The 16,110-nt window shown below is 55.6% G+C and overlaps 1 protein-coding gene across 11 annotated transcripts in view; it reads left to right on the top strand.

Moving 5' to 3' along the window:
* Nucleotides 1-14,606, top strand: part of TESMIN (testis expressed metallothionein like protein) — a 43,605-nt gene extending 28,999 nt beyond the window's left edge. For 4 of the 11 annotated variants that reach the window (XM_045039666.1, XM_045039665.1, XM_045039668.1 and 1 more), the window contains exons 8-11: nucleotides 1,770-1,872; nucleotides 4,457-4,594; nucleotides 6,899-7,074; nucleotides 12,923-14,601. In XM_045039666.1, coding sequence (XP_044895601.1) covers nucleotides 1,770-1,872; nucleotides 4,457-4,594; nucleotides 6,899-7,074; nucleotides 12,923-13,157 — 652 coding nt within the window. In that variant the 3' untranslated portion in view covers nucleotides 13,158-14,601. Of the gene's footprint in view, nucleotides 1-1,769; nucleotides 1,873-4,456; nucleotides 4,595-6,898; nucleotides 7,075-7,466; nucleotides 8,448-12,211; nucleotides 12,671-12,922 lie in introns of those variants that run through there. The other 7 variants (XM_045039670.1, XM_011287105.4, XM_019812806.3 and 4 more) reach the window with 6 other exon arrangements.
* The last annotated feature ends 1,504 nt before the right edge of the window (nucleotides 14,607-16,110 follow it).

Genomic DNA, 16,110 nt, shown 5'->3' with positions numbered 1-16,110 from the left:
GCCACGGCGATGGAGAGGGCGGAGGGTGCTGGAAGGGGGCAGGAGCCTGGGGGCCCGCTCCCCCCGAAATAGCATTTCCACCAGTTCTCTTCCCATCCCACCCCCCTGCGCTCCCGCCCCAGAGCAGCGTCTGGGCCCCCTGCTTCCCAGTCTTCAGAGCTGGCGCACTCTTGAGTCAGTTCTCGGTACCTCTCTCCTCTGCTTTGCAGCCTCCTCCTCCTCTTCTCTCTGTCCCAGTGGAGTAGATGATTTGTGGGGAGTTTGCCTTTTAAGGGTCTGTGCTTTGTATGGGCGTGTGTGTGTGTGTGTGTGTGTGTGTGTGTGTGTGTGTGTGTGTCTGGTGCACCTCCCACCTTTGGTAGCCCGGATTTTGTCTTCTGTCTCCTGAATGAGCGGGCTCTGGGTCACCAGGGACCAGCAGATGCCCCAGGACAACCCTTAGCAGCCACAGAGCCATGCCCCCCCCCCCCCGCCAAGTTTGCAGTTTCTTCTTCTTCTTCTTCTTCTTCTTCTTCTTCTTCTTTTCTTTTTAAATTTATTTTTGAGACAGAGAGAGACAGAGGTGAGCAGGGGAGGGGCAGACAGAGAGGGAGACACAGAATGGGAAGCAGGCTCCGGGCTCCGAGCTGTCAGCACAGAGCCCGACTCGGGGCTCGAACTCACGGACCGTGAGATCGTGGCCTGGCTGAAGTCGGACGCCGAACCGACTGAACCCCCCAGGCGCCCCTGCAGTTTCCTCTTTATTTCACCCCTGATGATCTCTTGTACTCTCCTCTTGGCTTGACATGCATTTAAAAATATTATTTAAGAAAGTTAAAACCATACACGATAAAAGGATAATGTTTATGAATTCCGTAACGGCGAGGCTGGTACGGACATCCGGCCACCGCGGTGTCCAACAGAGGCCCCTCCCGGCCTCACCCAGCACTGGACGGGAAGCAGGGCCACACGCTGTCCCAGCTCCCCCGGGCGACCCCTTGAGACCGGCAGCTTAGATGCCATGACTCGAGACGCTGGCGACAAATAACCCGCAGCAGATGATGTGGGGACCTGGCGGCAGAGCTGGTGTGACAGACGGATTTGAAGCCCTTGTCGATGCCTCAGGCTCTTGGAAGAGAGCGGTGTGGGACCCGTCCGGGAGGAGAACTTGCAAAACCTCCCCGGGGGGCCCGTTGTGGGTAAGACGGGGGGAGTCTGTGCCTCGACACTGAATTCCCACGCGAGGCGAGGAAGGTGTCTCAGCGCGCAAGCCACAGGCCCAGCGACGCTGACCGCTCTGCGAGGTCGTCAGCACGGCCACCCGTCACCGGCCGTTGCCTTTATGACTCCCGGAATCCCGGGACGCAGTGGCGGCGGTCTGGGAGGGATTCCGCCACCAAAGCTGTTCTGCAGAGCGGGGATCCACGAACGCCCTCCCGTTACAGCAGGGGGTGACACGCGTGTGTCTCCTGCTCGCCAGCGGGGGCCGCTCCCGGGGGCGGGGGTGTTGGCGGGCGCCCGGGCAGGGGTGGGGGCGGCAGCGGCTGACGGCGTCCGGGAAATCGTTTTGCTTTGCAGACTCCTACGTTACGAAACGAGTGGCTCTGACTCGTTTCTCTCTGTCCTCTTGGCCGCTGGAGGGCATCGCCGCGGGTTGTAGCTCTCACCGGGAAGGCGTCAGAGGCGTCTGAGCGGCAGCCGTGTGGACTGCGGCACGCCGGCTCCTTTCCCGTGCCCGCTGCTGTCGATGGCGATCGCGGCCTCTGAGCCGCCGTGTGGTTGCTTCACAGGTACTGCGATTGCTTTGCCAGCGGGGACTTTTGCCACAACTGCAACTGTAACAATTGCCGCAACAACCTGCATCACGAAGTCCAGCGGTTCAAGGCCATGAAGGTGACCGCTTCCCCCCGAGTCCGCGCGTTCCAGCGGTCTTTAAAAGTGCTTGAGGGGGCGCCCGGGTGGCTCGGTGGGCCGAGGGTCCGACTCTTGGTTTCGGCTCAGCTCACGATCCCAGGGCCGTGGGATCGAGCACCACGTCAGGCTCCACTCTGAGCGTGGAACCGGCTTGGGATTCTCTCTCTGCCTCTCCTTCTGCCCCTCGCCCTGCTCTTTCACGAACGAACGAATGAATGAATGAATGCATCATACACGTGCATGAGATACTCACAAAACTTGTCTCCAGAGATCCCCGAGGGTGGGGTATTGGCTCTCGAGAGAGCTGTCGGGAGAGCGGCAGTCAGAGAAAGTTCTTTGTTCCCCACCGTGTGGGATGGCTTCGGTGGAGGTTCTGACTTAAGAGCGTGCAGATGTCCACTTTGTCCTGATTTGGGGTTCAGAGATTTGAGTCCTAAACTCGATCATGCAGGAGACAGGCCGAGCTTGGAGGGTGGCATCTGAGAGGGGTAGGAGCCGGCTGGACGGAGAGCTGGCTGGGGCTCTCAGCCACGACACGTGCCCAGTGTTTATTCTCTGTGGCTTCCGGGTGAAGGGGGGGGGGCATCTGGACTTTCCCCGGGCGGCCACGGCGGCTCCGTGGCCCCGTGTGCGCTACAGGCCGGACGCGGGAGCTCGCGGCTCACCCCTTCCCGTGGGCATCAAAGATCATCAGAGAAGGGAGGACAGTCGGGCGTGGGGCGTGACGTTTTGGTGCCCCCGGTTTACAAAGGGAAGTCACGGGCCGTCGCGTGTCGCCTTGAGGCTGTCATGCTCCGTTTTGTCCCTACGATAATTTAATTGCCCTCTTGGATTATAGACAGGTCACTTGAAAGTATCTTACCCATTTTGATAGAGCCAGAGCCATGGGACGGAAGAGAATGGTGGTGCCGCTAAACTTTGGTGGTGTGGCATTTTCTTTCTTTGGGGCTGAAAGGTATTGTCTACAGCTAAAAGTATATAAAGTTTTATTTAAAAAGTGTTGGAATTTGGGGGGCGCCTGGGTGGCCCAGTCGGTTGAGCGTCGGACTCGTGACTTTGGCTCAGGTCTCGATCCCGGGGTCGTGGGATTGCGCCCCACATCAGGCTCTGCGCTTAGGATTCTCTCTCTCCCTCTGCCCCTCTCCCCTGCTTGTGCACGCTTCTCTCTCAAATTAAAAACAAAAAAATGTGGTTTTGAAAGCGTTGGCATTTTCAAGCATCGCTGGTAGGAACGTAAGATGGCCTAAGCACGTGGGGAAATCGTGTGGCAATAGTTTCCGCAGCGGGACCTTTGCACGTGCTATGAGCCAGCAGTGTTGTTCCTGAACACAGGGGCACCGGAAGCGTGCGTGAGCGCGCGTGCCCCACCGGGGACAGCCCAGTGTCGGTCAGCGGTAGAGTGGGAGAGAGCAGACGGTGAGAAGAAGAAGGGGAGTCTCGTGGGCGCCGTGCTGCTGATGCTCGCGCGGGGACAGCAGAGGGGGTCGGCACGGGGGTCCCCACCGGGTGTGTTGACGGGGGGGAGTCACGGGGAGCCTCTGGGGCTGGGTCGTGCTCCATTCATGACACCCCGCTGTCCCCCAGTCTCGCTCCAGGCCGTGCTGCCCAGGGGACCCTCTGCAGCGACGGGAGGGTCTTGTCAGACAGCACAGACCCTGCGTGTTAACCCGTGGCTGGGGGGAGGGGAGCGAGGAGGGCAGGGCTGCTACCGTGACTTGCCTGGTGCTCGGATTGGCCTGAGTGACTTTGTCTGTTTGCTGTTGTCTTTTTAATGTTTTCATTTTTTATTTGTGAGAGACAGAGAGAGACAGAGCACAAGCAGGGGAGGGGCAGAGGGAGAGGGAGACCCAGAATGGGAAGCGGGCTCCGGGCTCCGGGCTCCGGGCTGTCTGCACAGAGCCCGACGCGGGGCTCGAGCCCACGAACTGCGAGATCACGACCTGAGCCGACTGTACCCAGTCACTTCGTTAAAAACACTATGCCCGCATTTGTCTGTGTAGATAGATAGCGGAAAGATGGATAAAAAGTTAGAGCGGCCAGGATAAAAAGCCCAGCGAGCGCATCGTGCGAGCAGGACGGGGCCCGGTGGCGGGGCCCTGGGCCGGGCGACCCCCTTCCGTCCCTTGCCATGTACTACTTCAGCTCTCGGGCCTCAGTTTCTTCCTCTGTGAGACAGAAGCAACGGTGGGGTTTACTTCCCGAGGCCGCCGTGAGGACTAAGTGAGGGAGTGCACGCAACCCCCCCCGGAAAGGTGCCCGGAACACGGTAGATGTTCAGTATGCCGTTAGCACGGCGCCACCTTCCCCGCTGTCTCGGGAAAAACATGCCGGGAAGGAGACACTATTTCACAGTAACCACATACAGGACCTTGAACCTCGGGGCAGCAGTGGGGCAGCGGGGGCGGGGTGGGGGGGGGGAGCCGGGGGGAAGGCAGTGCCTTCAAGCGCGTGCGTGTGTTGGAACAGAACACGCGGGGCCCTTCCTGGAGCCCCCGTGAGTCTCGCGGAACGTTCTCTTGCCAGATGGGGGGTACCTGGCGGAGCTTTGTGTTTTCTGCCTTAGGCGTGTCTCGATAGGAACCCAGAAGCTTTCCAACCAAAGATCGGGAAGGGGAGGCCGGGGGACGTGACGCCTCGACACAACAGAGGCTGCAACTGCAGGAGGTCGGGCTGCCTGAAGAATTACTGTGAGTGCTACGAGGTCAGTCACTCTTCCCGGGGCTGGTACGAAGACCAACAGGTCGGCATCTGGGCCTCAGTAGCCTCTGCGGTCCAAAGAATTGTGTTTTGCTGTGATTAAAAAAGAGGTCGGGTTCCGTTCGCTTCCCCCTAAGGTTTCTGTCGTGCACGCGTGTTAATCCGCGTGAATTTCTCGGCGACCAGCCATGCTTTCCGAGTCAAGCAAATGAACCCGGGCCCCTTCGGGAACCGGTCGCCCGCTCCGAGCCCAGCCCCCGGCGCCCAGCGGAGGCCGCCCGCCGCCCGGCCCCGCCCGCTCTGTGCGGGCCCTGCCTGGCAGAGCCGGGTGCCCAGGCCGGGCGCTCAGAGCCCAGAGCGGGCGGTGGGCCCTGGCCGCCGGCCAGATGCCGGGACACAGCGGTGCAGCCCGAGTTCCTGGACGAACCCGTTTCTCAAGGGTTCGGTGGCCGTGGAGGGACTTGCTCCCGCCCTGTGGTTTCCCCTCTCCTGCCGCCTTTTCTGTCTCCTTTCTTGGTGTTGGAGGACAGGGAGGCGGAGGAAGGAGCCCGCAAGTCCCAGCAGCAAAGCAGCCAGGAAACCCTCCCTCGAAAGGCTCTCCTTTGGTTTGCTTGCCGTCTTCAGGGGGCGCCTGTGAAGTTTACTTTTATTTATTTATTTTTTTAATAAAAAAAAAAGTTTTTTTAACGTTTATTTATTTTTGAGACAGAGAGAGACAGAGCATGAACGGGGTAGGGTCAGACAGGGAGGGAGACACAGAATCCGAAGCAGGCTCCAGGCTCTGAGCTGTCAGCACAGAGCCCGACGCAGGGCTCGAACCCACAAGCCGCGAGATCGTGACCTGAGCCGAAGTCGGACGCTTAACCGACCGAGCCACCCAGGCGCCCCTGAAGTTTACTTTTAAAAGGTAGTCACAGATGGTCAGGCTTCAGAAGACTCCTTGTGGTTCCGGGGACACATGTTGGAAGATCTGAGTGAGCAGACCTAGCGATCCCCCGGCTAGGATTTTGCAAATACGGTCAGAAGTACTGCAGAGATGCCGAATTCAGCCAGCGAGTGGCATCGCCCCAGCAGAAGGATCCCCAGGCGCGGACGGCACCTCCAGCCGCCCTCCACGGTGCCCTCCCTGCCGCCCGAGACAGCGAGCCGCCCGTTTTCCGGAGGCCCAGGCAGATGTCCCGTATTCTCCAGAGTAGGCTAGAAATCCTGAAAGGCCTCTTGCTCAAGACACCCAGAGGTGTAGGTAAAACACAATGGATTCCTCTTGATGTGCGTCTCGGAGCTGAAGAGAACAGAGGGAGATCCCAGCAGCCGAAAGAAAGAGGGGGCCGGGAACCATAGCGCTGGGCAGGCCGGCGTCCAGACCGCCCAGCCGGCGTGAGAAGGGGTCGCCGGGCCAGCTGCCTTGCGACAAGAAACACAAGAAAGTCCGCCCACGAGTAAGCAGGAAGGGCCTCTCCCAGAACACCCACCCCAGGCCTGCCCTCGGGGAGTCTCAGACCCCACCCACCTGCGCGAGCTGGGCCACAGCAGGGCCTGCGCCACTAGGGCCCCCCTGGGGGGGGGGTCCCCACGGGCCCGTTCCAGATCACCGCAGTCAGGCAGCCAAACGAAGGTTTTGGCTTCCCAAGCGCATAGAGAAGTCGTGTCTATATTACACGTGGTCCGGTAAGTGTGCCGTAGCCTGGGGGCGAAAACACAACGTCCACGCCTCCGTTAAGAAATGCTTTGTTGGGGGGCGCCTGGGTGGCGCAGTCGGTTAAGCGTCCGACTTCAGCCAGGTCACGATCTCGCGGTCCGTGAGTTCGAGCCCCGCATCGGGCTCTGGGCTGATGGCTCGGAGCCTGGAGCCTGTTTCCGATTCTGTGTCTCCCTCTCTCTCTGCCCCTCCCCCGTCCATGCTCTGTCTCTCTCTGTCCCAAAAATAAATAAACGTTGAAAAAAAAAATTAAAAAAAAAAAAGAAATGCTTTGTTGGGAAAAAGTGCCCGCCACCATCTGAGTGCTGGGACGTCCTCACTGCTCACAGAGCACCGTCACAAAAATGTCAAGGCAACCACGAGAGAATGACCAAACTGCGACGCGAGACACGAAGTGAGCCAATGCCGTGGGAAAAATTGTGTCGACGAACAATTGGGTCAAAAAACTGACCCTGGACGCAGGGTCACCGCAAAGCCTCCGTTTGTGAAAAATGCCGTGTATCTGCCGCGCACACGCCCACGCGCTGTTATTTAAGGTCCAGACAGAATGTGTTGCTTTTTGCCGAATTACGAGCAGTCTAATTTCATTGAAGCGTTTTGTCTTACCAGGCCAAAATTATGTGTTCTTCTATTTGCAAATGCATTGGTTGCAAAAATTATGACGAAGGCCCGGAACGGAAAACCCTAATGAGCATGCCCTACCATCCGGACGCTGGAGGGTTTGAAGGCAGCCCTCATTTGTCACCAACTGAATCCGCGGGACTGCCGCAGTTCAGACAAGACAGGTAGGTGCCGTGAACCCGCCGTCAGAAGAGGGGAAGCAGGTGAATTCGAGGAGAGTCGGTCTATACACTTGGAAAGAAAGTGCGTGTGTCCAGGGGGTGGGTGCGAGGGACGGGGAGGACTGGCAGCCCCCCCGGGCTTGACCGGCCCTGGATGTCACCCCGTGTTTCCTCGGGGAGGGAGGGGTGCCCTGCCGAGACCGCTGTGTCCGACCTGTCCTCTATGTAAGTGGGTCGTCTGTTTTCGTCCTCGCTGAGTTACCTGCTCTGTGCGGGAGCCGGTGACGTTCTTTAACATACCAGGACGGGGGTCCCCTTGAACGTCTCAGGTGTCGCAGACACCCGCTGGGTCTGGAGTTCAGGACCGCGGCCCGTAACCGCCGTGTCTCTGCCAGGCGGCCCTCGTGCATCTCCTGGGAGGTGGTGGAAGGCACGTGCTCCTGCCTGCTGGCCCAGGGCGAGGAGGCCGAGAAGGAGCGCTGCTCGGAACGCCTGGCGGAGCAGATGATCCTGGAGGAGTTCGGGAGGTGCCTGTCCCAGATCCTCCGGATGGAGTTTCAATCCAAAGGGTTGGAAATCGAGTAGAGTTCGGTGGAGAAAACTCTGAAGGCACAGAGACGTCGTCTGGATGTGCCGGGGGGAGGCGAGCCGGAGTTTGGAAGGGTTGTTTAAGGGGCTGCGGGGAAGGGGGGCAGCTTTCCGTCCGCATCAGGGCGCCGAGGGGGCTGCCGCAGGGGCCGAGGGTCTCGGCGATCAAAAGCCCCCTTTTTGAGGAAGTGCGGACGTGACACGCTGCTGTGTGGCCCTGGGGAGAGAGCGAGGACTCCTGTGATGTCGGGAGAAGCCTCTGCCCGGACGCCGAGGGAGGGAGGGTTGAAGGCTCTCCGGAGAAGTCTGTCCGTTCCTCCTGACTTCACCCTGTCTGGGCGGTTTTCCTCTGGAGGCTTCTCTGCCTAAAGAGCCACGGTGAGTTTTCACTAGCAGTATTTTGAAATTAACTCTCCAGATGGGCTGCTAAGATACAACTCAGACTAGAGACGTACTGAACACCTTGAGGCGTCCGTGAGCGTGGACACTTTCCCAGGGTCGCCCGCAAACTCTCCGTCTCTCTCAGGGCCCCCGTGAAACGCAGGCGGTGGGGTTGCGGGTTATGGGACCAAAAACTATCTGATTTCTTAGGTGTTTTCATTGGGTTGTGGAAAAGCTGTATCATCCAGTTAACTTTCTCCCTAGTTATTGTTCTAATATTATTATTGTTCGTTAAAATACCGTTAAGATAACTGGTTTGCAGAAACCAGCAGGTGAGATGGGTTATTAAGTGGCCTCTCTTTTGGTTCTGTTGTAAAAAGCAGAGAGGATTAAAATTTTCAAATGCCTCCCCTTGTTGTAATTAACTCGGTCAGTGAACATATACACCCGGCAGGTGTCCGTGTTTATTGACAGTATGGGGCCCTCAGAGCACGTTTAGAAGGCTCGTTTACAAGCCGAGCGGTGCCGGAAGCGCGGAGCCCTTGGAACAGCAAGTTCTGACGGGGAACCACAGAGCGGGAGGGAAGCACCGAGTTCTTGGCCACTTCTTTCCCCCTCTGGCCCCTTGGGATGGAGACTCCGTGGACACAATCCAGGGGCAGAGAGGAGCACTGCCCGGGGGTGGTGGGGGGCTGTCCCCAGGCTGGTGCCCCGTTGTTGGTTGTCCGGGTGCATCCGGGGCGGAGCTGGAGCGGTGCAGGGGGTGGGGGTGGGGGGTGGGGGGTGGGGGGAGCCCCGCCCACTTCACCCCTGGGGCTGGGAGGGGCCTGAAACGGGCTTCCCGACCCCTTCCTGGAGGGTGGCCTGCCTTCTGCGTCGCTCCCCAAGTGCTGCCCACGGCATTCTGTGCAGGCCAAGGCCACACTGCTTTTAGAAAATTCAGCATGAGGAGGGAAAACTGGAGCAGAGCTGCGTGCGAAGCCAGCCCAGAGGCATAAGTAGCACGACCAAAAGGATACATTGCGTCTATTGTTGCGGGTAGAGAGCCAGTGCCTTGTAAAACTACATAAAAGTAAAAATAGCGTGTCCTCGTCTGTGGGTGTGGCTTTGCACAGTGTCTGTCCTGTACTACGTGACTTGGCCACCTCTGTGATTAAGGTTAGATTATCCGGAGGTTTTGGGGGGTGGTTTTTTTGTTATTTAATTCAATTCGGACACTAACTGCCTGGGCTTAGTGGCAGATCGCACAAGGCCCTGGAGGCCGGCCCCCATTCGGACACCGGTCACGGCGCGGGGTCCCCGGGTAACCCACACCTCTGTCTGCCTTGGCCCCAGGCGGCAAGGCCATTCCCAGGGCCGCTCCTCGGGTCTGAGAATTTGCTGTAACAGCCCAAGAGCTCAGGGAGACACTTTTCTTACTATCCCAATTTATTATAAAGGACACAGATGGACAGCCAGAGGAAGTACATTGCGGAGGGAGGGGGGGTTCAGCAGGGCCCTTTACAGATCCCTGCACCACTAGCTAAAACTCTCCCACGGTTGGCCGATGCAGCTTGAAACCACAATAGACAGGGGCGCCTGGGGGCTCAGTGGGTTAAGCATCCGACTTCAATTCAGGTCACGATCTCACGGTTCGTGGGTTCGAGCCCTGCGTCGGGCTCTGTGCTGACAGCTCGGAGCCCGGAGCCTGCTTCGGATTCTGTGTCTCCCTCTCTCTCTCTCTCTGCCCCTCCCCTGCTCGCACTCTGTCTCTCAAAAATGTATAAAAACATTACATTATTAAAAAAAAAAACAACAAAACCCACCACAGACAAATTATCGTATGAGCCACGTTGGAATACTGGTCTAGGGAATTGAAGGTGGAACTTTCATCTAAGAGAAAAATGGCGCCCAGGGAATCGGTTTGGGGAACATACAACGCGGGGCATTGTCTGTGTATCTTTTTCAGTGAGGCGTCTGTCCAGGTCTTTTAATCAGGCTGTTCATTTTCTTACTGCTGAGTCTTTAGAGTTCTTCGTGTGTTTTGGATGACAGTCCTTTATCAGATGTGTCCTTTGCAAAGATTTTCTCCCGGTCAGCGGCTTGTCTTCTTATTCGCTCAAAAGTGGCCTTTGCCGAGCAGGAGTCTTACATTTTAACGAAGTCCCAGCTCATCACTTATTATTATTTCTTTATGGATCATGACTTTGGTGTTGTATCTAAAAAGTCATCGCCAGGGGCGCCTGGGTGGCTCAGTCGGTTGAGCGTCCGACTTCAGCTCAGGTCACGATCTCGCGGTCCGTGAGTTCGAGCCCCGCGTCGGGCTCTGGGCTGATGGCTTGGAGCCTGGAGCCTGCTTCTGATTCTGTGTCTCCCTCTCTCTCTCTGCCCCTCCCCCGTTCATGCTCTGTCTCTCTCTGTCTCAAGAATAAATAAACGTTAAAAAAAATTTTAAAAAATAAAATAAAAAGTCATCGCCATACTCAAAGTCATCTAGATTTTCGACATTATCTAATAGCTTTCCAGTTTTGCGTTTCACATTCATGTGTGAGGTCTGCTTCGGGCTAATTTTTGTGACGAGTGGAAGATCTGTGTCTAGATTGCTTTCTTTGCATGTGGACGTCCAGCTGTTCCACCAGCGTTTCTTGAAAAGCCTCTCTTTTCTCCATCATGTTGCCTTTGCTTCTTGGTCAAAGAGCAGTTAACAGTATACAGGTGGGTCTATTTCTGGGCTCTCTATTCTATCCCATCGGTCTACTTTCTTTTGCCGACACCACACTGTCCCGAGCACCGTAGCTTTGTGGTAAATCTTGGAGTCAGGGAGTGTCAGTCCTTCAGCTTTGTTCTTTTCCTTGAATATTGTGTTGGATATTTCCTTTTTCCGTGTTATTGGGTTTGATTTGCTAATGTTTTGTTGAGGATTTTACGTCTATGGTTATGAGAGATCCTGGTCTGTAGTTTTCCTGTAATGCCTCTGGTTTTGGTATTAGGGTAATACCAGCCTCATAGAATGAGTTAGGATGTATTTCCTCTGCTCCTATCTCTGGGAAGAGATTGTAAAGAGTTGGAATAATTTTTTCTTTAAATGTTTGGTAGAATTCACTTGTGAACATATTAGGGCCCTAAATACGTGTATTTCAGTAGCTTAAAAAAACTAAACTTTTCATTTCGAGGTAATTGTAGATTCACAGGTATTTGTAAGAAATGATGCAGACAGATGCCAGGTAGCCTTTGTCAAGTTTTCCCTAACGGTAACGTCTTGCAGGATATCACGACCAGGGTGCTGACATGGACACAGCCAAGATACAGAGCGTTTCCACCTCCTCGAGGGTCCCCAGGTCACCCTTTAGAGCCACGCCCGTTGTCCCCCTTTCCCCCACCCCCTTTCTACCCCATTTCAGGAACGCTGTATAAATGGGATCATATAGTATGTAACTTTCTAGGATTCGGTTTCACTCGGAAGAGTTCTCTGGAGATTCATCTGGGTTGGTGCACGTCTCAGCAGCCTGTTACTTTTTCTTGCCGAGGGTTGGGTGTGTGGTGTGGATGGATGGGGGTTTAACCGTTTGCCCGCCGAGGGGCATCTGGGCTGGTTCCGGCTTTTTGCTGTGATGAATAAAGCTACCGCGAATGCCTGTGCCGGCTGTGTGCAAGTCTCGTGTGAAGGTGAGTTTTCCCTCGTCTGGATGAAATGCACAGGAGTGTCCTTGCTGGGCTGACTGGTAGCCACGTGTTTCCTTTGTAGAGAAACTGCCAAGGCGTCTTCCACAGTGGCTGTGCCATTTCACGGTCCCGCCGGCAGGGGGCGGGCGATCCACTTTGCCTGCGCCTTTGCCACCATTTGGCGGTAACCGCCGCTTTTTAATTTTGGCCGTCCTGATACATGTTTCGTGGAATCTCATCGTGGTTTTCATTTTCATCCCCCCCCCCCCCCCCCCCCGCTGACTAATGTTGAACGTCTTTTCCTGTGTTTGTTTTCCATCTGTGTATCATCTTCAGTGACGTGTCTGTTCGTGTACGTTGCCCATTTTTAAAATCGGATTTTTTGTTTTCTTTACTGTTGGGTTTGGAGAGTCCTTTATATGCTTCAGGGAAACATGCTGTCGGCGGGATGGACCCCTTGATGGGACGGGTGGTTCGCAAAGATTTTCTCCCAGCCTTTTGCTTGCCTTTTCCTCCTCTTCCTTGATAGGAATTGTGTTAACCTACACGTCAACTTGGACAGAGTCAGCGCCTTTCCTCTGTTGAGAAGACAGAAAACCCAGAACTCACCACTGTCTTATCCTGGGGGCCCGAGGTCTGCCTTCTTCTTGACCTTTTCAGAGTCTTAGTTTGGTTTATACAGAATGCCCAGGGCTTTTTGTTGTACTTAGCAAGAGGACGAGACAGAAGTATGTCCGCTCTGTCTTCCTGAAAGCGGAAATCAGCAAACTTTTCCTTACAGGTTGGAGCAGAGGCCTTCTTAGTTTGTTTCGTGAATAAAATGGGGTAAAATCCAGACTGCAAAGTGGAGCACGGAACCTCTTGTTTAACAGCGTATTAAAAATAAGTTCATGGGGGGCGCCTGGGTGGCGTAGTCGGTTAAAGCGTCCGACTTCAGCCACGTCACGATCTCGTGGTCCGGGAGTTCGAGCCCCGTGTCAGGCTCTGGGCTGATGGCTCGGAGCCTGGAGCGTGTTTCCGATTCTGTGTCTCCCTCTCTCTCTGCCCCTCCCCCGTTCATGCTCTGTCTCTCTCTGTCCCAAAAATAAATAAACGTTGAAAAAAAAAATAAATAAGTTCATGGGCTGCACGTTAGAGTGATGGCTTCCATTCTTTTGGTCTTTCTGAGGCTCTGCTCCTGCACTAGGACTCCCTTAGCATCCCCCCCCCCCCGCCACCTCTCCCCTTCTTCCTTTTCCAGGGTCCTCAAGAGCAAGGCTTTGGGCAGACCAGCGACACCACAACCTCTCTCAGTCCCTCCCTGGGGGAAGTCGACAGGTGTGGTCCCTGGCCGGCCGCAGCCAAATCACCAGGTTCTGGCCCTGGAGCAGGACTCTGTCACACAGAGTCGTGACACGGAGTCAAGGCCTTTCTTCCCAGGAAGCAACTTCGTTTGTGCCGGCACAGGCTCGGAGGGTTTGTACCCAAAAAACTGAGCCCCGAACCCCGCGTGGTGTAGTCTTTTATGCGTCTTCTACTTCCTTGTCTCCCATATATGGGTCTCAAGTTGCGGGGTCGTGCGGGATGTCACGGATGCACATAGCCAGGTTGCCCTTCCTTATCTTGAGGTCTTTTCTCATCACGCTCCTTAGGAAGGGGCTCTATCACATCCGCCCCTTTGATGCTCCGACCCCCCTAGTTTGGGTCCAAGAGCATCATCTTGGTTTAGAGGTTTCTATTTCCAGAACATCACATGCGTGGCCGTTTTCCTTTAGACCATTGTCTCAATGAGACTGGAGACGGACCGTATACAGGGGCGCTGGGCAAGCTAGGATTAAGCAAGCTCCCCACATCAGGAGGATAATTCCCATGAGGGTTTTGAATCTCCCGAGAGTTGAAAACCATCCTCCGAATAACTCTCCGGGGCCCCGGCCGTCCCAGGTCCAGAGTGGGACATGAGCAACCTTTCTCATTCCATCGGTGATCTCCTCTGTGACTCTTCCTTCCTCATCTGTAGGCAGCAGTGGCTCAGGTTAAACTTTCTGCCGACTCCTCCCTCCAAAGCAAGCAGGTGATCTAAGGCCGAGCGATTTCGATAGATGGCGTTGCTGCTTGGCTAGTAAGGGAAGAGCTCTGGCGGTTTCACTGCTTATTTCTACAACTGCCTGCAGCCTGATTATGCGGGTTAGCACGTAAAGGAGTATGTGGTGGCCCCAGGACCGTCCTCTGCCCAGGCGGCAGGGCCATAATATTGGGTTCTAGGCTGGGGAGGCCACGCGTTACCTGTCCAGTTGCCAGCTTGTGGGGCACTTCGTTTCCTTTGAGTCTCCCTGTCCCCCTACACGTGGACCCCCCAAACGTTCCCCTCTGGCAAGTGGGAGCAGGAAGAAAGATGGATGGATGGTCCCCGGCACACCCATGACCCTGACCAGCCTGCGGGAAGTACCATACAGGCTGTCCTCCCACATACCCAGAACAGTCCACCTGGGGCCCGCCATTCGACGGCGTGTCGACATCGTCCCAGGCCTCTCGGAGATGAGAAAAGTTAGACGAGGGGTGGGGCTCTGGCTCAAGGTGATCTGGGGGTCCCCCCACCTTTGGGTTTCCCGGGTGGTTGAGTTATCAAATCTTTGGCCTAGCTGTGTTAAGTTTCCAACAGAGACGTGAACTTCCTTCCCCACCGGGCAAGGCATTTTTTTTTCCAATTCGATTGAGGTTTTGAGGAACCAAACCCCGGTCGTAGGACTGGGGTATTCTGTTCCGCTATAAGGTTCGCAGGGATCGAATTCTCTAGCCTCCCATGGCCATCGATCCCCCGTGTTGCTACCAACGAAGCATCCTATCCACCAAGGGAAGGTGAGTGCTAACAGAAACCTCTCCCTTGGGGCGCCTGGGTGGCTCCGGCGGTTGAGCGTCCGACTTCGGCTCAGGTCATGAGCTCATGGTTCGTGAGTTCCAGCCCCGTGTCGGGCTCTGTGCTGACAGCTCGGAGCCCGGAGCCTGCTTCAGATTCTGTGTCTCCCTCTCTCTGACCCTCCCCCATTCATGCTCTGTCTCTCTCTGTCTCAAAAATAAAATTAAAAAAAGTTAAAAAAAATAAAAAAAAAAAAGGACAGTCTTTTGTTTCATTGGACCGTGATTCCTCAAGCTTCTGCCGTGCGTAGATCAGTCAGCTTCCAGAATGACTGAAGCGGGGCTGCGGTCTCCCAGAGCCTCTGGAGCGGCGGATTGCTTCTTCCGTGTGGTCAGCTTTCGCGGCGTCGATGGATCAGGAAGGGACTCCCAGTTTCGAGATGCCGGCCTCACTCTGCCGCGGTGAAGCCAGGGATCCACCTCGTCTACCTTTACGGCAGGAGGGGTGGACAAAATGACGGTGAACGGGCCCCTCCAGAGGGGTTCAGGGGTTGGACCTTCCACCCCGCCACCCATACAGCATCTCCTGGTTTAAAGGGGTGAGCATCTGTGGTCGGACTCACAGGTAATCGCTCCCTGACCCAATGGTGTAAGGTGGTTAGGGCAGAGCCGAGGCCCGCATCTGTTGCCTTAGGGTTAGATCGCCGATCTCATTTAGATCCCCGAATGATGCCCGAATGTCATCCATCAGTCCTAAGACTCTGCGACAGTTACCGGTTATATTGAAACAACGTATGTCAGGGACCCTCTCATAACCCGGGTAACGGAGGCGCAGTAAGCCCGGAGTCCTACTGGACAAAAGAGTCGTAACGGCAGCCGTTTACCATGGTTAACTGGTAAATTTTGGGGTAAGCCAAACCCGGCTGTTATTTTCTACAGCAGACCTTGTGTTATTTCTTGCGCCTTTTCTGCCTTGCAGGGGAAGGCCTCCACCCAGTCAGTAAGAGTATCAGCCCATCCCAACACATGTTGAAACCCCTTTGACCTGGGCATAGGGGCGAAATCCAATTGCTGATCTTTCCCGATAGCCTCCAATTCTTTGACTGCCGGCCTGTGGTTGAGAGGTTGTTTCTAAGACCTACTTCACAGGCTGATACTACGTGCCGAACGGTCCTTGACAAGTTTTTCCCAGGAAACATCCTTTGGGCCACTTGGCGAGTTTTCTCTCTCCCTGAACGAAAGGCCTGATGCAGGCCTTGAATGCTCTTCCGGATCTGTGAGTCCGGTGATGGTCGTTGCCCGGCTCTGTCGGTAACCATCCCGAGGGCAGGAGGCAGTGTCCACGAGGCAGACCCCGGCTGATTTCCTTGGGAGGGGGGGTGGGATGGAGTCTCCTTTAATAATTGATACGGCGGGCAAGCTGTTCTCTGAACCCTGATGTCTCCAGCCTACAATATCCGGTAATTCCCCCAAAACTCACATAATTGTTTATCTGTCCTGGAGTTAGTAGCTCCATTGTCTCCAATTTAGTTATAATGTCCCTTTCTAGCGAGGGAGTAAGGCTCTCTGGTCTTATCGAGAAAGAATGAGAAAAAA

Source organism: Felis catus, chromosome D1 (assembly GCF_018350175.1).
Source record: "Felis catus isolate Fca126 chromosome D1, F.catus_Fca126_mat1.0, whole genome shotgun sequence".
Classification (NCBI taxonomy): domain Eukaryota; kingdom Metazoa; phylum Chordata; class Mammalia; order Carnivora; family Felidae; genus Felis; species Felis catus.
This window is presented reverse-complemented; position numbering and strand designations above follow the sequence as displayed.